Source organism: Rattus rattus, chromosome 12 (genome assembly GCF_011064425.1).
Source record: "Rattus rattus isolate New Zealand chromosome 12, Rrattus_CSIRO_v1, whole genome shotgun sequence".
Classification (NCBI taxonomy): domain Eukaryota; kingdom Metazoa; phylum Chordata; class Mammalia; order Rodentia; family Muridae; genus Rattus; species Rattus rattus.
The window spans coordinates 49,448,897-49,474,480 of NC_046165.1; the positions used below are offsets into that span (position 1 = coordinate 49,448,897).

Here is a 25,584-nt window from a genome sequence, read left to right on the forward strand (position 1 = left end):
TGCATTTAAGTCTGGTCCCTGTGGTCTGCAGTGAAGGTGCAAAATTTTGGTGACTGTGGGCTGTGGGTTCGAATTCCGTATCGTTTTGCAGGGGTGATCTCGGCTCAGTTTAACTTCCTCTCTCAACTGAAGGAAGCAATTTTTCCACTCACGGACTTCCTGGATTCAACGAGAGAATTTGTGCAGCAAGCACCTAAATGCCAGGGGGCGTCAGTGAGGGTAAATCCACAAGTGGAAAAACTGCCTTTTGGGGGTAACTCTGGGTCAATCAGCCAGAATCACTCTTCTCACTGTGACCTTGTATTCCAAATCTGGTCTCCTGCCTGCACCCGTTTTCACAAACGGCTTTAAAACAAAACAAAACAAAATAAAACCCAAAAGACAAAAATCAAACTGACAAAAATACCCTGACCCACAGTGTGTTAAACCCCAAGAGGTCGGGGCCGGAGTGAAAATCACCCAGAATGTGCATCCAGTTCCAGCCAGCTTCAGGGGGTGGAGCGCAGAGAAGCTGCGGAGGAGGAGCAGCGGCGGGCGGGGGCGCGGGCACGAGCAGACTCAGGCGCGCCGCCGACGCCGCCGCAGCCCTCGGCTTCCCCGCTGGAAACGTTGGTGATCGAGCGAGCTGTGCTGCCTCCAGCTCTGCGCCGCCCGCTGCCCCTCCCGCAGTCCCGCGGCTTTCGAGGGAGCGCTGCGGAGACTCGGGGCCGCCGGGGAAACCTGTGACCCCGCGCAGGAGCGGCGGGGCGGGGGACCGGGAGAAGATGGCGACGCCGGGAAGCGAACCCCAAGCTTTCGCGCCCGCCCTCTCGGTAACCGCCCTGCACCCGCATATCCACCAGCACCACCAGCACCACGGAAGCACGGGCGGCGCGGGCTTCAACCTGCCCTTGAACCGTGGTTTGGAGCGCGCGCTAGAGGAGGCAGCCAACTCTGGGGGCTTGAACCTGAGCGCCAGGAAGCTGAAGGAGTTTCCCAGGACTGCGGCCCCGGGACATGACCTCTCGGACACGGTTCAGGCAGGTGAGCCAGGGCCGGGGCTGCCCACGCGTGTATGGGGCTGTCGCGCCTTCCCGCCGGGCCCGAGTGTGTTGCTCGATTGGCTCGGCAGAAGCGGGTTCTGCAATGTGCGCGTGGTGGTTGTAGCGGGCACGGTGGCCCGCTTGGCCCGGCGACCTGCGACCGTGGTGCAGGAGCGCAGGGATGCGCCCAGAAGCCGTGCCTGGCGCGCGGGAAGTGGGGGATCTCAGGCAACCGCGAGCGAGTCGGGAACACGAACCAGATCCTGGACCTCTACATGGAAACATTCTGCGTCCTGGTGGGTGGGGAAGCCCAGACAAAGGTGGCCGGCCCTCGGCCAACCCTGTCCTCTCCTGGTAGTGTCGCGGCCCCGGCCACCGCGCCGCGCCGCGCGACCGTGGCTTGCTGCAGCCAGAGAGGCGGTGCCAGCCTTGGTTCTGCGCCTGTGCGAGCAAGAGGCTGGTGTCTGGCTCTCCACCCACACATTTTCCCTCCACTGGGGCTCCCCGGTTCTCACTAACCCGGTCTTTGCGGGGGCCCTGGAGGGGAAGCGTGGCGTAGTAAATGAAAAGTAATTAAAGTGAGCCTGTTTGCCAGTGTGAGCCCGGCAAGTTGTAACCCGCGCCAAAGAACAGCCGGCTTCTTCAAGTTGTGTCATGTGTTGACATATTTCGGAGATGTCTTCTTTTCCTTTAGTAGTCAAGAGTTGTGGGAGTGGATCCATAAACAGGAAGGAGGGTGGTGGAAGAGGGTTGGGGCCTTGGGAATCCGTGCAGATCTGACTTAGTTTCCGACCATCCGGTTCCGCTCTTTGCGGGACCGTTTGTACCCCGGCGAGCGCCTTGCGTTTCCCGGGGCAGTGGGTGCCCCGTTTTTTGAGCCACTGCTGTCGTTGCCACTTCCGACGTGCATCAGGTCTCTTAGGGTTCTGAATTGCTTGACTTTCAGGTCAGGGTCCTTCAGCTTCTTAGAAAGGAAGATTAGGGGGCGGGGCAGGGGGAGCCGGTTGTGGCTTTTGGAGGCTAGGTTTCCAGTTAAATTCCATAAACATTTATCAGGAGGCCAATTGAAAATTTAGATGGAGTTCTGAATTCATTGGAGGACAGAAGCACTCCTCTGGGGTCATTAAACGGTGATTTGGGTTTAAGGATTGTCAGGAATGGGTAAGCAGAGGGGAAATTCCAGAACTCAGTTTTCAACAGCTGGAGAGGCTCTTGATAGGGCCTCGTAGTTACAGCTTCTCAAGTAGAAGTTATTCTAAGAGTCGCCTAAATCAATATCTTAAAAAGCACTCTACATTTTCCTTCCCTCCTGCCACAGTTAGAATGGCCGTGTACTGCAGGAAGCAGAGCCGGAATGACCAATGCTAACACGTTTGTGCAGGCTTAGCGTTGTTCCAACCCTTCAGGTTGGATAAAGTTGGCACGCGTGACGTGCTGGCATTTCTTTGAGAATTACCATTGCTTTGAAAGTAGTGGAGGGGAGGCGTGCATCTGTCAGTTCCCCCTCTGTGAGTGGTCACTGCTTACAAAGGGGTCCTATCTGTTCTCTCCGCAGGCGTTAGGAGTGTTACATATATTTAATGCTCCTAAGATCCTTAATAGTCAACAGTAGGAGGCCTCGTGCTAATTCTTCACCCTAAAACAGTGTTTTTGGGGGCAGCAGAGGCAAAAGAATGTCAGTTACGTTTGTGGGCACTTAAGGCAATACCATAAAGAGAGAGGAAAACAAAAACCAAAAACGGTAGCCAGAGTCAATTGTTTTATGTAAAATTGACCTGAGTCACACATGTGAGTACTCCTCTCTCTCCAGGCAGGCTTTGGCTGGACATGGGGGCTTTGCCTGTGAGCCTAGCAGTTGGAGGCCAGACTGGGTTACAGGTTGAGGCGGCCCTGACTCATTCCTCATACCTGCACACCCCCACGTCCCCCAAAGAGCATATTAAGTTGAGCCTGTTCTTTACGTGTGAAAGCAACAAAGCAAAATAGAGACAGTGGGTGGTGTTGACGTTTCCTGCACAGAAGGAGTTGGGGGAGTTGCTGAGCCTTCGGTAATAGAAATCCCACGCAGATGGTGGCTCCTCCCGGGCTCAGGCATCTAAGGATGGATAGGAAGATCCGTAAGACCTTTTCATAAAATTCCCTGGGTAGTGGGAGAGCCTTCTCTCTCAGTTAAATTATGTGTCGTCGTGTCTTGTAAAATTAGTTTTTCCAGCAGCCACTTCTACAGACAGCACCACACTCTTGGGCCACACAGCCCAACTGAACAGAGATGTAAGGTCAGAGGTGAGAGGCCCTGAACTGTCAGCAGAGAATGGTCACCTGAATGCGAACACTTCACCTGTACCAAAACCAAAACAAAGACCTTCTTAATTTCACTTTTAGGCTGCCATTTCCCTGAATTTCAATCAAAACAGGATGTCTTGTGCAAGGCATCTGTAAGTAGGCTTAGTGGGAAGTAGCCGGGGACAGGCACGGGTTTTACATCCTAGACTGGATTAGAACTGATGTAGACATGGTACCTACTTGGCTAACTATGAAAGTACTCTGTATCAGGAGCACAGTCAGAACGTCATTTCCAGGTAGAGAGAAGCCAGGGTATGTGCTCAGAATCATACCCTGACTGAGACTTGACCAGCAACATGAATCGTGAAGGCTTCTCTCAAGTGTTTGTGTTCTGACTGTCTCCTGTTGGGCTGAGGGCAGCCGTGGCGAGGGGTAGAACTTGGGAGGCTTCTGGAAGGTTCATTCCATACACCTTCATCCCTTCACCTTTCCCATGAAATTTCCACTCTGGTTTGAGGAAGGGATGGGAGATAAACAAAGCAAAACGCAATTAAACAAAACAAAACAAAATAAAACGAAACCGTTTATCTTGCAAGATGAGTAAGAGGGTTTTTTTGGCTACATGCAGTATGTTTGTTTTCCAAACACAGGGACTGATTCTCATGGACTTGAGGTTGCTCATAACAAGAGCACACAATGCCCATCCTAAGTCTAAACGGAAGCACGACACTGGGTCTGATGAGAAGAAATGTATGAAGTTGTGTCAGCGGAGCACCCCATCCCCTCTAGCATCGATTTATCACATAGCATCAGCTCAGAAGGAGTTCAAGGGGTGTTTGTATGGCTGGATAAAGAGGATTCCAAAGAAAAGACATCTGAGAGCAGCTACCTGCATGAGGCTCTAGAAAATAAATGAAATCTATACACGGGACTTTGGAAATTAATATTGTTTAGCCAGGCCTGTTGGCACGGGCCTGTAATCCCAGCACTTGAGGGGCACAGGAAGGTTAGGAGTTTAGGATCATCAGTCTATATACATGGTGAGTTTGAAGCTGGCCTGAGCTGCAGGAGACCATGCCTGAATTAAAAAAGGTCAGTGTTGTGACTGAGTGGAGCCTGCCATTATCAGTGTCTTACCAAGACTAAATGGGGAGTGGGGGGCTGGTCTAACCGTTTGGCGCAAGAACTCATTGAGGCTGGACCATATGGAGCCAGCCTGTGATCCCAGCTACTTGGGACAGAGAGTGGCGGCCACACTTTCAAGGCCTGCTTGAGTTCAGGGCCAGTCTGGCATCTCAGCATGAGCTTGTCTCAAAACTGAAAGTGAAAAGAGGGTTTGGGCTAATCACAAGGTGGTAGAGGACTGTGAGCTTGTGGGAAACTTGGTGGAGAGGCCCAGGGCTTGAACATGCTAAGCAAGTGCTCTACTGCTGTGCCGTCCCTACCCGCTGCTCGCTCCAGGAAGTGAAACTGCAGAGCGTAAGACATGAAAAGCAAAGTAGAGGGCTCAGGAAGCCACCGGAGCCCCATGAGACCAGACAAGTGTCCAGGCAGCTCCAGGCACTGTGGGGAGCCTTCAGAGGCATCCTGCAGCAGAAAGAGGATGCCTGTCAGGGCTTGCAGGGTTGGATGTGGGTAGAATTGACCACGAAGCATTTTCTGGTTGGAAAGATGAATCCAGGATGCGGAGGGAGAACCTGTCATTAAAGGAGAGGTTTATTTAGGCCCATCCCCTGTTCACATCCTTTCGTCAGATTCTACCTTTCAGCAGGTGACAGAGCCCCTCTCACCTCACTCCAGTTTTGCTGGGTGACAGAGCCCAGAGCTTTTATGATCATTGTTTGAGGCCTCTGGGATTTGTCAGTGGGTGGGACTGTCATCCTGCCTGCCTGACCTTACCTCTCTTCAGTGTCTGCGGATGATTCAAGACCCGGGGGGCAGGCTTATCTGCAGCAGGCTGACTTCCTCTACCCATCCCCCCACATAGCTGCCGAGTCCTTGGATATGAGCATATTTTAGCCATCGGAATCCACACAGAACTTCGTAATGAAGCATTTTTCAGTTGAATTATAGTGAAGTATTTGAATCCACTCCTCACCCCCACTACTCCTGAGGGTTTCCTCTGTGTAGTCCTGGTGTCATGGAACTCATTCTATAGACCAGGCTGGACTTGAACTCAGTTCTGCCCACCTCTGCCTCCTTTCTGAGTTCTGGGATCAAACGCATATGCTACCATGCCCTGTCATAGGTGTTTTCTTAAAACTTGTATTCTTTTCTTTCACAATGCTGGTCAGTGGTGATGCCTTTAATTCCGGCACCAGGGAGGCAGAGGTTCTGCCTCTGTTGTGAGTTCAAGGCCAGCCTTGTCTATAAGTGAGTGCGTTCCAGGAAAGCCAGGGCTACAGAGAAAATCCTATCTCCAAAAAAAAAAAACCAAAAAACCCAACTAACCAACCAAACAAAAATCCTTGTGTTCTTTCATGGAAATGCCTAGTTATAAATTGTTTTTATGCTATTGAATTGATTTGTTGGTTATTGATGACATTTTTTGGTCACTTAAAAATTACTTATTTTTAATGGTTTTTAGAGAATTTTACACACGAATATAATGTATTTAGATCATGTTCACCTCACTTTCTCCTTTGCTCTCTGCCTCTTTGCCTGAACCCTTTCTTCCCAGTGAAACCCTTTCTCTCCCTTCTAGTCCATGACTTTTTAAACCCGAATTTAATAGGGTTGACCAGTTGGCGCTGTAGCCACCGTTAAGTTCCCCCTGCTCTGTTAAATACACCGCTGTGCTCATGTAGTCATCCTAACGTGCTTGGTCACTGTGCGTCGTGGAGCTACTCATCCACTCAGGCCACTGTCTCCCTTCCTATTCATATTTTCTTCTGCTGCTGATTAATTTCTTCCTTGTTAAGGCACAGAGGGCTTCAGCTCTTAAAGCTGTTAAAGTACTATGGTTCAGTACACACGGGGACGGGGCCGGGGGAATCTGAATCACATCCAGCTGTGCTCCTGCCTGTGCTGTGGCATGGGCTAAAGGTGCACATCAGCTTGTGTGTTCTACTGCTCTATTGAAAAGCATGCATAGGCAATGCTTCTAAAACAGTCGCATATGAGGATGGACCGGGAAGCCAGTTCCTCATCGAAGAGCAGCCCAAAGCTGTTCATCATTGTCTTTGAAGGAATCTGTTGGGGATTTTGTGAGTCCTAGTAACACTGTATTTAATTTTGGCTAGTTCTTGTTAGTCCAAAATCTGCCTCCCATCCAACCATTAGACAGTTTTTATTTCAAGTGTTAACTAAAAATTTTCCTGAGTTGCCGAAGCAAGGCGAACTTTTCTACCCCATCGTGCTCTCAGGATTTAAAGGCTGGATAGACACCTCGCAGGCTTCGTGTCTTTTCCTTGCTGAGGTTTCTCTGCCGCTAGATTCACCTTCATCATGACTTTATTAAACCTCAATTTATTAAATTTATTAAACCCAAGTTTCCCCCCTTTCAAGGATGCTTTTGAATCCTGCTGTCCTATTTTCCAGCTCTAGCAAGAGTCTTATGTAAAATCCTTGAATAGGCTGAACAGTGTTTACTTCCCGTTCCTCTCTCTGTTGTCACCCTCCCAGCCCCTCTAATGTGCTTCTGTCAGGATTCTGTGAAGTACATGGCAGAAGTGGTTATGAGTACATCGTGGTTTAAAAAGGAATGGCCCCCATAGAGTCACGTGTTTGAAGCTTGGCCACAGAGATGGTACTGTTAGGAGTTGTGGCCTTATTGAAGGAGGTGTGGTCTGTTAAAGGAAGTACGTCACTGTGGAGGTGTGGTCTGTTAAAGGAAGTACGTCACTGTGGAGGTGGGGCTTTGAGGATTCAATTTATTCCTCAAGCTCTGCCCAGTATGGAAACACAGTCCCCTTCCGCTGCCAGTGAATCAAGATGTAGCTCTCTCAGCTCCTTTTCCAGCACCATGTCTGCCTGGATGCTGCCATGCTTCCTGACGTGTTGATAATGGACTGAACCTCTGAACCCTAGGCTAGCCCCAATTAAATGTTTGCCTTTATAAGAGTTGGCTTGGTCATGGTGTCTCTTCACAGCAATGGAAACCCTAACAAAGACAGAGTCTACCAGTCAAGATACAACACTTGTGTTGTTTACACTTTTGACTTAGCCCTTTGGAAAAATGTATTTAGTTTGAGAGAGAGATTGGCCTTGGTTAGGTAGTTCGCAATTCATGAACCCTCTCCGATCATGTCAGTTGGGATTACAGTGGGTTGGTGTTAAATGCAGTGGTGAAGTCATAAAGTTATTATAGATACAAAAGTTTTATAGCCAACTGGTCTTACGCACCTGTTATCAGGGGATCAGGGCCAACCTGGGTTCCAGAATGAGGCCTTGTCTGCAGAACACAAGGACAACAAACATTTAAGCCTGTAAGTTGTACAACCTAACTATATTTCCATAGCTTGAGTATTTAGCGAGATAGCACAGCTCATGGGAAGCCTAGCTTCTGTCAGTGGCTACTGTTGTGTTGCATGAGAACTGCTTATTTGTGTGTGTGTGCACCTGCGTATGACTGAGTGCACGCATTCATAATTGAGTACGTGTATACATGTAGAGACCAGAGGATGCTGCTGCTGAGTTTTCTTCTGTAGCTCTTCACCTTTTGAGACAGGGTCTCTTACTGAGCTCACTGACCAGCGAGTGGTGGGATTTGCCCGTTTGCAACTTTCACCCCTATCTTACTGCTCCAGGCTTTTAAGTAGGAATTGGGGATTGAGCTCAGGTCTCATGCATGACAGCCATTTTACTGACTGGACCATCTCCCCAGCAGCAAAGTTTCTTTTAGTGACAGAACTTTGCTGTGATTAAAAAAATTATTATTGGGGTTGGGGATTTAGCTCAGTGGTAGAGCGCTTGCCTAGCAAGCACAAGGCCCTGGGTTCGGTCCCCAGCTCCGAAAAAAAGAAAAGAAAAAAAAATTATTATTATTATGACCAATGAGAATTGTTTAACAAAATAAAAACAAACAAACCAAAACACTACAAGAAAAGAATTCCAATTGAGACTTGCTCCATCTATCAGAGTGGACTGAAGCATGAAGCATACTGGCGTTGTTCTTCCTCTTAATTTGAGAGCCTAGGGACCTTTTTCTGTACACTGTCCTAAGGAACAATGCATTTGGAAATCACAGAGCAACTGACCAGAAAGTGCGCTTTCCTACACCAACAGAAGAAAGCCGGCACTTGTGAGAACTGGACTGCTTTTGCATGCTCCAGGATCTGAAGGGAAGTGTGCTTTAATTTATAGAATATTTTTATGCATATTAGTTTTTTTGCCTGAATATAAGCATGTGTACCATGTGTGTGCCTGTCAGGAAGAAGGGCTTGGATGCCCTAGAACTGTAGTTAGAGATGGCGGTGAGGTGTCACGGGGATTCTCAGATGTGGATCTGGGTCCTCTGCGAGAGCGAGTGTCCTTAGCTACTGAACTGGAAGATGTATTTTTGATCAGAGTTCTGTGTATTCAGTTTGCTTCAGCTGTAGGCTCCTCTGCTGGCTAATAAGGAAGGTATACACCTGGGTGCAGGAAAAGACAAAAAACAAAACAGAGCAAAACAATCAGAACAACAATGTTGATTTTCATAGCAGAAATTTTTTCCTTCATCCCCCTTCCTTCCTTCCTTCCTTCCTCACTTCCTCCCTTCCTTCCTCCCTTCCTTCCTTCCTTTCTTTCTCAAGACAGGGTCTCCTTATGTAGCTTGGGTGAGCCTCGATCTCTCTATAGCCTTGAACTTGTTTTGTAGTCCAAACTGGCCTTCAGTTGCGATTCCCTGGCTTTTTCCCAATGTCAGGATTTTTCTTCCTTCATCAGAAATTAATTGCTTTGTATCAATATGGTTTTGGCATAGACAAGTGAGCGTGAAGGACTTGCACTTAGGTAGCTGGAAGTAGGTAATGGGTCCCAGGATCTTGAGGCTGCCATTGCTCCCAGGTTTCCCTTGCTCCCACTGCTCTCTGGGCCCTGAAGAGAGCATGAGATGAACAGGGTGTGAGCCTGTCGGCAGAGCGCTGAAGTGGTCTCAGCATGCTCTCCTGAGCCTCCTTTTCTATTCTCCAGCTTTCCTCATGGCCATGCTTTTGACAGCAGACCCCAGGGGCGCTGTACATGGGTCATGGGCATCACCGATACCCTCCTGTATTTCGGTCTTTATGTGGTGTGGTGTGTGTCAGTATTCCTGACCTGGTACAGAAGTTTAGCATAGACAACACACTTGATCTCTGCAGACCACAGTGACATTCAGTTACTCTTATCAATGGACGGCCTGCCTTGCTTCCTCTACACTGTTTTCATTTAGCTTTTCCACATCTTCGCTCACATGTTCCCACTCTTCATTGGCCTACAGAATTCTGCATGTCCAATTCATATTCTATATGCAGCCACCTGGCCTGCCCCAAGCAAGCTGCCTCCCCTGCCAGCCCTTTTTTTTTTTTTTTTCCGGAGCGGGGGACGGACCCCAGGGCCTGGCGCTTCCTAGGCAAGCGCTCTACCACTGAGCTAAATCCCCAACTCCCTGCCAGCCCCTTCTTTAGCATTGCAGCTTCGAATCATGTGTCGCTCCGAGGTGCGTTAGCATCATTTCCTCATGCATTTTGTATTTCATTATTTTTTCCCCTTTGTGTATATTAGCCTTCCCTCACAGTGACTCTGCTTCCGTGGTTTTTGTTAACCTGTGGTCAGCTGCTGTCCAAAAATGTTAAATGGAAAATTCCAGAAATAAACAAGTCATAAGTTTTAAGTTGTGTGCTGTTCTGAGTGGCATGGTTAATTCAAACTCGCATTCCCCTTCATCCTGTGTCATCCCTCTGCCTAATGTATTTATGTTCTATATGCTGCCAACCCGTCAACCACTTAGTCGTCTTCCTGGTAATCTGATGAACTGATACAGTGTGGCATCAGTGTGGTATGTCATAGTGTGACTCACCACCAGCAGATCTTTATCGCCCGTCTCTCTTTGTCCTATCATCTGGGCATTGCGTCTTCTATCAACATGAGAAGGGTGAGTACAGTACAGTAGGCTATTACGTCTGTGTGCGCATGCGTGTGTGCGTGTGTTGGAGACAAGCATTGCCTGAAGAGAGGGCTGGGAAGAAGGTTCTGTTGTCTTGATTTCTAGATATTACTGTTTGAAAAAACTGGGTAGAATGGTGTTCTTAATCCCAACTCTGGAGAAGCAGAGACAGTTGGATCCATGAGGCATCTCTCACCAGCTGGACTTGCCTATTTGATGAGTTCAGGCCACAGAGGTCTTGTAAAGAAAGTGTGTGTTGGGGGGTGACACAGAACAGCACCTCAGATTGTCCTCTGACCCCACATATGTAAGCACACAGATGTGCATATACATCCCACAACAGACCACATTTATAATAGTATTTTTATCATTTTTTATAATTATTCATATTTTTAATGACGGGTATTTGTGTGGGTCTGTGTATGGGTAAGTGCATGTGAGTGCAAGCACTGAAGTAGGCCAGAGGTGACATTGTTACAAGAGATTATTCCCCCGAGGTGGGGGCTGGGAACTAACAGTAGCAAATTCTCTTTAACTATGGAGTCATCTCCCTAACTCCTAATAGTTACTGGGTTTTAGGTCCCACTATGCTTCATTTGGAAGTTACGCTTTAGCATAGGCAAGCATAGACAGGAAGAAGCATTCTGTATACAGAGTTGAGTACTAGTTATGGTCTCAACGACCCACCAGGGACCTAGGACTGTTTCCATCGTAGACAAAAGGGGAAGTGCTCTGCTCTCTCCAGGTTTAAGCTTCTTCCTCCTTGACGGGCTCGTGAGGGTGGCTAGACAGGGACTTTCCTGATGAGAGTGTGTGTGTGTGTGTGTGTGTGTGTGTGTGTGTGTGTGTGTACTCATTTGTGCGTGCCTTACAGGTCTAGCATCAGATTAGTTCGATAAGCTTGATTATCTGACTTCTCTTTTTTGCCTGGAGACTCTGACCTTTCACCTGTTGTCTTGGATCTACCATGAGGTTGTCCCATACCTGTGCATTGTTAGTTGATCTGCTGTCTTTTTCTCAGCCAGCTTTATATGACATAAGGAATTCTGGAGGAGGTGGACAAAACTCCCATCAAACCAAATAGCAGATAAAAAACTGGTAAATGAGATACGGTGTGGTGATCCATGCCTTTAAGTTCAGCACTCAGGAGACTGCGGCAGGAGTTGGAGCCTGGCTTGGGCGACATTGCACATTTCAGGCCAGCCCAAGCTATGTATAATTAGACCCTTTAGCTAACAAGAAATCAGACAGCAAATGCTTGTCTAGTTTTGGGGAAAAGGGAACTGTTATTCATACAGTGTTGGTGGGAATGTAAATTAGCATAGCCATTATGGAAATTGTTGTGGAGGGTCCTCAAGAAACAAGGAGGCTGGGGGTCGGGGGATGGCTCAGTGGCTAAGAGCACTTACTGCTCTTGCAGAGGACCTGGTCCCACATTCCCTGGTGGTTCCCTAACGTCTGTAATTTCAGTTCTAGGGTATCCAACTCCTTTTCTGACCTCTGCAGGCTTCTGCATGCATGTGGGTACATGTATGCACATGCAGGCGTAGCCATATTCACATGAACTATATAAAGATAATATTAAAACAATCCCTAAATAAACCCATGAAATGAGACTAGCATGGGTATGGCTGTACCACTCTTGATTTGTACTTCAGTGAGTTCACATCCATATACAGCAGAGACACCTGCACGCCCGTGTTTACTGAGGTGCTGTTTGTGATAGCCAAGGTATGCATCAGCTTAGATGTCTGTCAATAAAACGTGATGAATACACATAATGGCGGCATTCTCAGCCACCAGAAGGAACAAGATATCATCTGCAGGAAAATGGATGGAGCTGAGATCATGGTAAGCAAAATGAATCAGGCTCAAAAGACGATATTGCTTATTTTCCTCTCATACCCAGAATCTAGACTTTTTAAAAGAGGACTTGAAAATAGAGGGGGGGGGGGAGCTGTTTAAGGAGGGGGAGGGGCCACATAGTGAGGGCTGAGGACCAGCAGGGGCTAATGGGAGGATTGAGTAAGAAAAAGCACGTGGTGTACATGTGTGATAATGCGAAGGTGCTCATTGTTTTGTATAGTGAATATAGACTAATAGAAGGAATGAGCAAAGAGAAACTAGTCAGTTTGTGGTGTGTGTGTGTGTGTGTGTGTATGTGCGCGTGTGCATGCATGTATGTGTGTGAGCGCATACATGCCGCAGGGTATCTTCAATCTGACTTTTTTTTTTAATTCATTAAAATTTTATTTTTTTTAATTTAAAAATTTCTTGTTTAGATTTTAAATTTTTATGTATATGAGAGTTTTGTCCTCATGGGTGTCTGAGCAACATATGAGGGCCTGTTTAAAAGAGGGCATCAGATTTAGATTCACTGGGATTGGAATTACAGATGGTTGTGAGCCGCCTTGTGGGTACTGGGAGTCAAACTCTGGTCTACTGTGAAAACAAAGTGTTCTTCACTGCTGGGCCGTCTCCCTCCAGCCCTAAAACTTTATTATATAAAGAACTTGCAAATAAAAAGCATCACAGCCTAGCTTGTTTCTCACCCTCACTGAGTGTGTAGCCGTGGTTAGGTTGCAGTGAGCTTCAGTGGTCTGCCTCCCCCGGTGCGAGCAGTACAGCAGCAAGCTGTGTTCCTCTGCTCTTAGTTGGGTGCTCAGGACTAGAACTCAGGTCCTTATGCTTGCCCAGTAGGTAGTTTATCAGTTGAACCCCTCCCCCCAGCTCTAATCAACATTTTTGGGTACCTATTATATATGTATGGAGAAGTGGGTTTTTATATTAATTTTTTAAATATTTTATATTTATATAAAAATAGAGATGTAGTTTTATCTACTTCATAGACTGGTGAAGATTGCAGAAGTAATGTGTCTGAAAGTACGTTACACGTTTAAGTGTTCTCATTAACAGTGCTGATTAAAGACTTTAAGCCCTTAGCTAGAGGGGCTGTCATCAGGATAGTTCAGTGGTTAAAACAGACTCTGTTCAGTTTCTAAGACTTGAGTCCAGTCTAAAACTAAAAACTTAAAACCTCGTCTCCTTGGCCAGACGAATCCTGACCACCTCTTTCTTTCCCTGGGAAATGGGCCTAATGATACCTAGTAGAGTTGGGCGATGGTGGCAGATCTCCAGCCTGGTGGTGCCAGATACTGCTTCTACATGTGTTCTTTGTTTAATGCTTGCCAGGTGTTGTGCTTGAAGCACGGGCGGGGCTTAGTCAGCCTGGGCCACACCTTCCTGTTGTCTTCGGAAACGAGTGAGTGGGGAAACCTAGAACTTGTTCTTTCATATTCCTTTGTTATTAATGTTGAGGACAGTGAGACGTATGTTGGAATATGTCGGCCACAGTCACATGACAAGAATGGCGGTGCCTGAGTCTGGGTACCCTCTCGTTGTCCTGTGTTTAAGAACAGTCGCTGCAGAGTCAGGAGGCCACTCTAGGTGGAGAGGAGGTTTCGGTCGCTCTGTGAAGGTCTCAGATCATGCTGTGCTAGACCAACCTTGTGGCAGCCCCCAGCACCATCAGAAAATGCCCAGAAACCTTTAATGACATCTGGTCCAAAGCTGGAGCAATGACATAAGACCAGCAGTAGTTCTGGATTAAGCGTGTTAGTTCAGGATTTTACTGCCTGTGGTTTGGGGGACTTGCACAGGCTCCTTGTGAACTGGATTCCAAGCACTTAACAGCCTTGTTGGGCAGCCCTGGTTTTCAAACTGTAGGCTTCAAAGCTCTTTTTTTTTGGTACCTTGGTAATTTGGGATTTGCTCTTCCAGCGAAAACAATTGATTTTAGTTCCCTTGCCAACCCAGGAAGACCCATTAAATCCCAGCAGATGCCGGCCTTCGTGTTCATGGTTAATTCTTTCTTCTCATTTTTTCTTGTGTATATGGCTGTATGGATGTGTGCATGCACATGCCTGTTCATGTGTGTGTACGTGTGTGCATGCCTGTGTGCAGGACAGATGTCAGCCTTGAGTGTGCTTCCTCAAGGACCTGTTCACCATCTTCCTGGTCTCTTTCTGTTCTGGGGGTCACCGATTTAGGCTAGACTAGGTTGCCAGCAAACCCCAACTTTCCCCCTGTCCCCACCTTCCCCAACACTGGGGTTACAGACTGGCACCTGGCCTTCCATGTGGTTCTGAGGATTGAACTCTGCTCCCCAGGCTTGGGGACATTTATCTTACTAACTCGTTCTTTCTCCTGAGAGACACAGCCACAGTTTGAAGGGATACCCGGAGCTCTGTGACATGGCTATCAACCTGGAAAGCAGGTTTGTGCCTCTGGAAGGTCATTCTTTTTCTCTAGCCATACCCAGCATGTGCTCGAGAGTCTCCGTCTCCACTCCATCCCAGGCTCCTTGGTCAGTGGGCCTACGCTGGGTATCTTTCCACACTGGTGTGGGCAGCTGAGACCGCCACAGTCAGGGGTGCCTAGAGTTGTCTCTGACACTCAGAGAGAGGCTGCCAGGCAGGAGTCCTGGATGTATATATTTCCCTACTCATTCATTCATTCATTCGTAATGCGGGTCTCACTAATCTGCACAGAGTATCTTTGAACTCACTGTACTCTAGGTGTGAGGACTGCAGTTATGAGCTACTGTGCTTGCTTCTTTCGTTCTCATATTTGATATCTTACAAATTAAAAATTTTAGAGCTGGAGGGAAGTTATTCAGTGTCTTTAATGGAGAGATTTGTAAATTTGTTAAAAACAAAACGCTGGCCCGGGTATGTTGGTACACTTTTAATTCCAGCCCTCAGAAGGCAGAGGCAGGCCGATCTCTGAGTTCAAGATCAGCTTGGTCTACAAAGAGAGTTCCAGGACAGCCATGCTACACAGAAAATCCTGTCTTAAAAAACAAACAACAAACCAAACCAAAGTAAAACAAAAAATAAACAAGAAAGAATACAAAAGAAAAAAACCAAAACAAAACAAAACCAAAAAGCCCCTTCCTGCTTGGGTCCTCTGTAGATTCACGAGGGTACACACACACTCAGCAGGTAGGCCATGCGGTGTCCCCAAGAAGCACAAGTGACTCGTTTTTCACCATTCAGGTTAGAAAGTGCCAGCCTGTCCTTGGCACAGTTCCAGAGAGCTCAAGCCGCTAAGACTTCATCTCCAAAGGACCTAGCACTTCGTTCCCTGTGCCTCGGTTTCCTCAGTGTAAAAGGAGCACGTGATCCATCTCTGGGTTCTTGTGAAGAGTCAGTGGTTATTTGCGTCTGTCGTGTAGATCCACAGTAGGCACACAATTGGCCATTATGAGGCATCTGCAGAGAAGATACTCACTCTTACGAGACACAGAAAGATTTGCTTCCGAGAAATATTGTGACATTAACAAAGTACTCTTAATATTGGGTGTGTGAGCTGACAGTATGTGGAGTGGTGTTTCTGTTCTGACAGATTTGGGAAGGTGGAAGTAGGGGCCATTAGTCCACATCTGGGCGAGATGTCTTTCTTGGTTTACCCTGCTGGTCTGGGACAGTCAGAACCATGTTTTATGGACTTTTGTGGGTCTCCCGTCCAGTCCTCAGCTTGGCGGGGGATCTTTGGTGTGATCTGACAAAGGTATCCTGAGGGGAATGAGTTTGGGTAGTAGAGGTGGTAGGAGCGAGCCTTTGCTCGTTGTTCTGTGCGTGTTGGGGCTGCATTCTTGAGCCATACCGAGCATCAAGGAGCAGGATGCTGTGTGTTCAGGTTCAGCTCTTCAGCCTGGGGAATTGAAGTTGGGGCAAGAATAGTAGAGTGTGGGAGCACTTGGCTGACCTCAAACCTGTCTCTTCTGTTTTGCCTTTGCTGCCATTTAATTACCCCCTAGATGTCTCATAAACCCCCCCCCCCAACCAAGATTTTGTTAAGGCAAGGGGACATTTTGTATTAAGCAGTGTCACTGTGGTTCCAGGCTACTTAGCATGGTTCCCACTTGGCTCCCAGGTCACCCAACATCTTTCTGCGAAGGGAACTCAGGTGGTCCAAGTACACTTTGAACAAGAAAAGGTGGTGACTACTTGGAGCTCAGCTCTTGAAGAAGCTGCAGAGCATCCTGTGCCTCAGCATCACTGGGGGAAAAGATGGGAGGGAGGAGACTCTCACCTAGGTACTGTGACAGACGAGCCTTTGGGGAGGAGAGATGCCGGAGTCCATCCCAGACTACGGTTCTTAACCCACACGACTTCCCACACCAGTCTGAAGCAGTGTGTAGAGTACAAGCTGTGAAGAATCCAGCCAGAGCCTTCCCCGTGTGCTGTCAACTCTTTTTGTAAGAAATGCGTTCTAAAGAAGTAAAAGTTCTAAAGGAAGTTGAAAAATAAAGATGTATTAAAAACTTCCAACTGTAATGACTTGAAACAGCCATTTAATAAAGGAGGAAAGAATAACAATGTAGATGTACATTTATTATTCGCTTGGACATAAATGTTTCCTATCACACTATATAATCTGTAAACTTTTTGATCCTTTCATTGACATCTGACTAGACTTTCACCTCTCTAATGAGGAATGAGTAAGTATCATTTTGGTCAGAGACCAAGAAGTTGAGGACCCAGAACATTACAAGAGACAAGTGCCTATTTTCTGAAAGTTGCCTGCCTGCCTGCCTCCCTCCCTCCCTCCCTCCCTCCTTCCCTCCCTCCCTCCCTCTCTCCCTTCCTTTCTGAGACAGAGATCCACCTGCTTCTGTTAGAATTAAAGGCACGTGCCATCACAACCTGGAAAAAAGCTTTCAGATAACAAGAATCGTTGATTTGATTTATTAAAATGGGTGTCTTATTTAGTGCATTGCTTGGTTGCGTTTAAAATCTCTTTGAGTGTGGAGCCAGGCCTGGAAAAGTAGATTTTCAGTCTCAGCCATTAGGGAGGGCGAGACACAGGGATTGCTAATTCATGGCTAGTCTTTGCCATATCCCCAGTTCAGAGCCAACTTGGTCTAGTTAGGAAGACCCTGTCTCAAAATAGGAAGTAGTGAAAAGGGTTGACGATGTAGCTCAGTGGTATCTCCTAGTACATGTGACTCAGTCCACAGGACTGCCCCAAGACAAAAGACAACTTTGTGAGCCAGAGGTACCGTGAGCTCCGTGGTAGAGGGAGAGCATGCATGAGCCTGTGAGGTTTGGTTCCCAGCGCTGCAAAAACCCTGACATTTTGTTGCTTTGCAATGAAGACATTGTTCTCTTTTTGCATAGCTCCCTCAGAGGGGTGGATGGTAATCTCAACATGCAGTTTAAAGGCGGTGTGTGTGTGTGTTTAGAAAGCCTGGATATATCCAAATTTCCGTTTCAGCTGCGGTTCAGACAATGCCCTCTGGTAACCGTGGCATGCTTTCACAGGTATTGCTACCAGGAGTCCATTAGAGATGGCCACTCAGACACAGTTGACAGCCAACTGAAAGTCTTTATTCCAGATGCTGGGATTGCTTGCACTCAGGTACCCTGACCTAAGTGTAACCCCCAAGCATTTAGACCAAGGGGCTTTTAAAGGCAAAAACCCACCTTCTGTTTTCTCATTCAGCAGCTGCAGGGGACTTCTCAGAAACAAGCAGTTTAACGGAAGCTAAGATAAACTGTTAGCTGGAGGGGGTCCTGCACCAGCAAGCAGTTTAACAGAAGCTAGGATAAGTTAGCTGGGGCATCTTGACTTCAGGTCCTAGATTGGAGCTGAGTAATTTTCTGTGGGATTTTCCATCAGGGAGATCAAATTCTAGTTAAATCTGAAATGGCTTCAGCAAGACTACAAGATGGAGGAACCCCCACACTGCCTTGCCCTGTCGCAGTATTATGCTACACATTTATGAGAGAGAATGTGTTGAAATATGATCTGTTTTATGAAACTCAGTTGGCAGCTGTGGAGACTGACTGACTGCTTTCTTGAACTGGTATGTTAATGAAGACTGGATAGCTTCCCTCACACAGTGGGAGTCCGAGTGCTTGTAGGAGCCCTTACAGCCTGTCCCTGAGGAGGGCTAGTGACAAGGACAGTGTAATTCAGCTAGTGTTCATAGTTGGACAGCGCTGCTCTTTCCAAAGTGGTGTTATAGGTTCTAGGTATTTTCTGTGGTGACTCTGGATCTCAGACCCCTTCCCTCTTTGGGTAGGCAGTTTGTGTGTGTGTGTGTGTGTGTGTGTGTGTGTGTGTGTGTGTGTGTGTGTGTGTGTGTGCATGCATGTGTGCTCCTGCAAGTGTGTTTGTGTATGTACATCTGTGTGGAAGCCAGAGGACAACCTCGGGCATTACCAGCCTCTGTCCACTCTATTAATTTTGAGACAGGGTTGGCGTGAAGCTTGCTGATTAGACTCCTCTGGCTGGACCTAGCCCTAGCACCCACCCATCTTCACCTCCCCAGTGCCAGGATTATGAACACATGTCAGCATGTGTTGCATTTTTTATGTGGGTATTGGGGATTGAAGTTAGGACAAGCACTTTACTGACAGAGCCATCTCCCCAGCCCTGTTTGCAGTCCTTCACTGCTCCATGATAGACAGACTGGGACAGGCTCCAGCACCTCTTCATGAAAGACTTCCACGTTTGCTCAGTCTTTCACTTTCTGAGAGAACACCTGGCCACATCATCAGAGGGACCTCAGGGGATGCTTGTGAGTTCAGGTTGACTTGATGGTTGGCAATGTCCCATTTGCTCCAGCCCAGTTACCATTAAAACCCTCCTTAACACATCTAAGTTTTGTAATTATTCATGCACATAGGACATGGTAGATGGGAGACACCATCTTCTAAGGGTTTTTCATTCATTTATTTAATGTATATGTGTGAGTTTACCTACACCTCGGTGGCGTGTAGAGGTCAGACCACCTGCAGGAGTCAGTTCTGTCATTCTACTTTGTAGGTCTGGGACAAGGGGTTGAGGGGATGGATATCAAACTCAACAATGTCCTTAGCTGCTGAGTCATCTTGCCTGCATGACACTCTTCTGAGCATAGTTTGGCATGGACAAAAGGAAGTGACTTTTCTACATATGCTAGCTGAATGAAAATTGAGGACATAACTGTTCCTAGGGATGGTGGTGGGGAAGGTTTATTGTGGATATGAAGGCGAGAATAGCTGGAGGCATTGAGGTGGGATGGCAAGAGGGGAAGAGAGAGGAAGCGGGAGCCAAGAGGCCAGGAGCAGGCCAGGAGCAAGCCAGGAGACCAAGAGACCAAAGAACTGGTAGCCAAAATGGCTGAGGTCGTAGGGATCAGAGGAGAGGAAGAGAAGCGCAGTCTCTGGGCTGTAGAGTTTAGAGTTGGGGCAGGGTGAGAGGTGCTGGGAGGAGCTACAGGTAACGAGTGAGACTGGCCCTGGTTTCTTTGAGATCCAACACCAGCCAGTTTTGTAAAATCAGGTCCCGATGTGGACAAGTGCACCCCGGTCGTCTTTGCCAGCTGCCTGGACTGCTGTCCTTTGAAAGGATTAGCAACATCTGTCCGGTTTTCTTTTCAACTTCCAGGCCAAGGGATCCTTTTGATGTTTGTCATTCCTTACTAATTTGGGCTAGCAAAATATAGCACTGATTTAAAAATCACGAGATATCAGACACATTGGAAGGAGAATGTAGTCATGTAGATATGATTTAAATATTGGTATCAAGGCAGACATAGGGACAAAATGGACATAGAACTGGATAATCATAGCAAGTAGTCGTATTCCACACTGGCCTTGAACTTGAGAACCTCCAGCCTCAGCCTGACACATGCTAGGATACAGGCATGCACCCCCATGTCCTCTAAGAGAATGCTTGAATTGATTAGAAGAACAGCGAGTACACAGGTGAATACATTTGTCAGCACTCCATACTTTAAATGGGCACATTTTACTATATGGAGATCACGCCTTCAAAGCTAAAGGAGACTAAAACCACACCTAAGCATGTGCTCTCCCGCTTAGGAAGCGGCTCATTTCCGTGTGTTTGCAGCCCTCTGCCCACTGCTGATTCCAGCTGGAGATGGCCAGCGATTGAATCGGTGCCTACCTTTGCAAGGGTGGCCATTCTGTTTTCCCCTTCTTAAAGTGGCTCATCAACACTGTCTTCATGAAGTATTTGGGTTCTGTTCATAAACGGCTCTTTAAAAGCATCTGATGGATGAAAACTGGCATTGAACCAGGCGTGCTGGGACCACTGGGTTGCTGTTAGCTGAGTTCAAGGCAGAAGAACGTGGCCCCGCCTTTTGCGAATGCCCCATGCTATGGAGTAGCTGTCCCCTTCAGTCTATACAACAGATATCTTTTATGTTATCACAGCCAGAGCTTACAGATGCAAAGCCACTTGCCAGGGTCACGCAGAAGTGGGGGGCAGGGAGTCAGAGTTTGCACCCCAGTTGTCCGATTCTGAAACTTGAACCCGCCGTTCTCACGACACACTGTCATTGTGAGCTGCTTTTTTCTAGGGACAGTAGGGACAGTGGAGTGTTGGTTGGACCCAGTAGCCCTGGAACCATGTGGTCTGGCCCTTTCCAAGTTCCCAAGGCACAGCTGTGATCCTGCATACTGCCTGTCAGACTCCTCCCGGCTCTCCTGCTGGCCCACCCAGGCTCAGCTGCTTGACAGCCAGTCTCTAGGGGCTCTGGAATCTGACGCCACCCTGCTTATCCTGGGGTGTCCTGTGAGGCCTTTCTCAAAGGTCTCGGTGGCTCCAGCTGCCTTTCTTGTGAATGTCTTCATGTATTCCCGGCTCAGGGCTTCCACTGTACATTTGACCATGCCTTTTCTGTCCCTACTGTGTTCATCAGGGAAAAGAGAACAGAAATACAAAACCCCAAAGCTTTTTCCATCCCTGTAAATCATCTTACAATCTTAGCTGCTGCTGCTTTTGTGGTACCCAGCTCCCAGCCCAAGCCCTGCCTCTCACCTCCTCAGTTCTGTCTGTGTGCTTTAGTGGGTAGATCTGGTGACTCAGCTGATCCCAACATGTCCTTTTCCTTTAACTTCTTGTATCTTAATACAGTTAATCATCATCATTATCATGATGATAAGGGTTTATTTGAGTCAGATAGCACACTCTCCCCTTCGTGTCCTTTTTCCTGTTTAGTTCTCCGAACAATCTTACGAGGCAGATACACATCAACTCCGCAATTCCTCGAGATTCAGAGAGCACGGCCCAGCATCCCATAGCTACCAAGTGGGGAAAACAGATTCAAAGTCAGTTTGACTGCTCTGCCGGTTCTTTGCAGCTTCCTGAGGGGAGGGAAGAGACTTTCTGAGGCAAGCAGGGGAGGGGCTAGGCTTGGCATCTCACATACTTGTCCTTGCTCTGGTGCTGGAAGGGTCCTAGGTCTCCAAACACTGTGTTTAATTTCCTCTGAGGATAAGTAAGATGGGAGATGCTCAGTTGGCAAGGTGCCTGCCACACTAGCATGAGGACCTGAGTTCAGATCGCCAGCGGACACTCAATAAAGCTGGACACGGTCACACACTCACATAACCCTAGAGCTAAAGACAGGCAGATGCCAGGACTTTGCTAGCTACATAATTACTAAATAATTATCGCAAGGCCACAGGGCTGATGAGAAGAGGCTTGCAAGTGAAACCAGAGCCCACGATCCATGGGATGCCTTACCAGTGTGGGAGAAACCTCATTTCATTCTTTGGTCTCTCAGGGCCCGGCACAGGACTAGGTACTGCCGATGTTTTCCAGTTGGTTGTACTGGGTGTTGGGAGCAGGAGCTTAGATGGCATGCTCTAGTAGGGGATAGTACAGTCCGTAGTCTGTTGAATTTTTAAAAGAACACTCAGAAGCATAGATGTGTGACAGCTAAGTGAATGCCCATAGCAACTCCAGGTTCTTGTCTGTCTGTCTGTCTCTTACTCAGTCACTCACTCAGAAACAAAGATATGTGACAGGTAAGTGAACGCCCATACCAGCCACAGGCCGTCGTCTGTCTGACTGTCTGACTGTCTACCTGTCTGAGAGCATGGCTTTGTGTGTGTACACATGCGTGTTCAGGTGCACGTGTGTATGTGATAGAGTTGAATGTCCACATTGATCATTCTCCACTTCGTCTTGATACAGTGGTCTCTCACTGGACCTGGAGCTCACAGCTTGACCAGACTGACGAGCTAGTGGACTCCTGGCATCTGCCTGCTCCAGGGCTATGTGAGTGTGTGACTGTGTCTAGCTTTATTGAGTGTCCACTGGCCATCTGAACCCACAGTCCTCATGCTGGTGGGGCAGGCACCTTGCTAACTGAAGCATCTCCCCATCTTACTTATCTTTAGAGGAAATTATTCTTTTTTAATAGTGGAGACATACCAAAACTTATGAGAGGAGGTGCCTTACTGTTCCGATTTGCAGCTTGCTGTGTTAGCCTTCTCCAGGTGGCCGACCTCACACCTTATCCCCTTTCTTGCCCTTCACGGTGCAGAAGTAATGGTAATAGCATGGTACCTTTTCATTGGTGGATTCTTGCTTTTAGGGCTACCTAGAGCTCCTCCATTAGGGTAATTTATTATATTAAAAGCCCGGCAGGCCTGGAGAGGTGGCTGAGTGGTTAAGAACACTGGGTGCTCTTCTAGAAACCCAGATTTGGTTCTTGGCATGGACATTGTGGCTCACAACCACATGTAACTACAGTTCCAGAAGGTCTGGTGCCCAGTTCTGGCTTCTGTGAGCACCAGACACAAGCATGACGCACAGATATACATTCAGACCAAACACACACACCCACATAAAATAAATATATAAAGTCCTTACCTACAAAACAACTTTCATATGATGTTCTAAAACTAATGTTATCATATATGGGAATCTGGGTGATCAAGGGACATGGATGTAACTGCCTGTATATCTTGGTAGTGACACCAAGCATAGTACCTGGTGATTCCTGGGCTTTGGCCATGTACCCGTTCTCATCATTATTCACAGAGGGGTTTCTGTGGAGGCCTACGGCAGAGAACAGCTGTCAGTGGTGTTTGCAGCCATGCACATTAACAGGACTGACTGCCAGGGAGACACATGTGACAGTGGCACCAACTTGGACTTCCACACATCACCTTTTGTACTCAGTCGCTGGAGGAGTTAGCTGTGCTCACTGGAGTTCCACAAAGTGGACTGATTTCATCGATGCTTACGATGAATGACGAGAAAGCTCCCCCTGGATGAGGAGACACTAAGTGCTCAGTTCTCCATGTCTTTGATGGGCTTGTGTGCTTTTCTTGTTGTGACTGTTGAGTTTAAAGCCATCTTCACTGTGAGAGTAATATGCTTGGTGACCAACATCAAGGTCAGATTCTCATTGGATGAGTGATTTGAGGCAATTCATACACCTTTGTAAACCTCTTGATTCCTTCCCCGCCCCCTCCACCCCCAACTTGTAGCTGCACTTTGAACTCTGATGTTCAAACCCTTGTTCAAACACAGAGCTGTTTTTAGAGCGGAGGGGTCTCCTCGCTGTTCCTAACCACCTCTCACTGGGGACCTGCATCTGTCTCTGTCACTAGCTGGGGACAAAGCTCTTGGCTGATACAGCTGTCTCTCTGTTCCCTTGGCCTGCCAGCCCTGGGTGAGGCCACGCCCATCCCAGGCATGGCCTGGAGCTCCCTGTGCTGACTTTCCAGGTAGCTTACTGCATTTTGAAGGGAGGACTTGCACGCTCTCCGATCTACACTGAAACACAGATGCATAGCCTCCGAAGCTGCTGCCATGCTCCCAACCAGATACACTTATCATTGCACTTGAACTACACTGAGACTTACTGCAGTCTTTCCACAAGGTCTGTGACCTGGACCTGGCTCACAACCTCTCACAAGGTTGGGTGTCTTAGCCCTTGGTGAAAGGTGAAGCGAAGGAAAGAGATGACACCACTCAAAAGCAGGTTCTTTCTGTGTTATCTGAACACTTCTGTGTGACCTGGAACTCAATCTCTAGACCAGGTTGGCCTTGGACTCACAGAGATCCATCTGCCTCCCCATCCCGAGCAATGGAAATAAAAGTGTGTGCCAGCATTGCCTCAGAGTTACCCTTAACAGATGGCGTAGAGCTCGGAAACCACACTTAGTACCTTATGTTCTATAGCACTTCCTTCTGGACTGCCATCTTCGATTGACTTATGGCAACTATATTAGTTTATTGGATGTCTGTGGTAATGGTAATGGAGCTGCTTACAATCTGTAGGGAGGGTCTGAAGATCTTCATGGGAGAGTTCCAGCTATTACCAGTCCTAACCTCAGTGGTCTTGGCAGATGCCTTTACCCGCTGAGCCGTCTCATGGCGTTTTCTGAAGGTGTGCCATTTAAGCTCGGCCGTGTACCCTCAGTGTTGATGATGGTAGCCTATAATGTGGCTTAGAGAACCACAAAGGTGTGTCTAAATGGAGAGTTCTTGCTGCATCCTTGTGGTCTGGGTAAAGACCTGGGCCTGAGAGAGCTTACATTGTCAGGTTGTAGCCCAGGAATGATTCTCCAGGTTGAAGCATGTGTCTCTCTAGATCGTACAAATCTAAAAAGCAGTGTGAAAGTGCATGCTACTTAGGAAGGGAGGGGATAGAGTGGTTGGAGGTGGGCTCCACTCTGACTTCTCAAGCTCTTCAGGTAGGAGCTTCGAAGCTTTGCCTAGACTGTGTGTTTTGTGGCTTCTTGTGATGACTATATTTTGGCAACACAACACTTCATTAGCACCGGGCAATGCCTTGAAAATAGTTGGTGATCACGATTGAGCAAACGAAAATTTAGCTTTCACCAAGAGGGTCTCACTGGGGTACACATGACTCTTGAGGGCGGACTGTTTGTGTAGCAGTTGATGGATGATCTATAGAAAGTGGACTCTGGATATCATTGGAGCCTCCTGTCTTAATGTTGTTAATGTTGTGTCAGGGTTTATATTATTATAATTATTATATTTTTATTTTTAATATTCTTTATATCTACCCCCTTCGTTTTCCTGGTTCTTTGGGTATATATTATGGCTTCTGGGTAAGTCTTTTTGTGGAATGCCTGAGTGTGCGAATGAATGGGAACAATCGGTCTCTGTGGCTTTGTCTGTTTATTGGGTTATTTTTCTTCCGTTCGTTTGTTTTGTCCTATTCTGACATGTTAGTTATTCGTTCTATCGCATTTTATTTTACTATTATCCCTTAGAAGCCTGTTTATTGCCTAATGAGAGACAGAAAAGGGTTTGCTCTGATGGGAGGGGAGGAGCAGAGGAACTGAGAGGAGTGGGAGGAAGGAAACCTTCAGCATATATTATGTGAGGGGGGACATCTATTTTCAATAAAAGGAAAAAAAAGGA

The 25,584-nt window shown here is 47.5% G+C and overlaps 1 protein-coding gene across 2 annotated transcripts in view; it reads left to right on the forward strand.

Moving 5' to 3' along the window:
- The first annotated feature begins 590 nt into the window (after nucleotides 1-590).
- Nucleotides 591-25,584, forward strand: part of Lrch1 (leucine rich repeats and calponin homology domain containing 1) — a 177,038-nt gene continuing 152,044 nt past the window's right edge. Inside the window, exon 1 of one of the 2 annotated variants that reach the window (XM_032918278.1) lies at nucleotides 591-1,023. In XM_032918278.1, the coding sequence (XP_032774169.1) occupies nucleotides 765-1,023 (259 nt within the window). In that variant the 5' untranslated portion in view covers nucleotides 591-764. The remainder of the gene's footprint in view (nucleotides 1,024-25,584) is intronic. The other variant, XM_032918279.1, reaches the window with a different exon arrangement.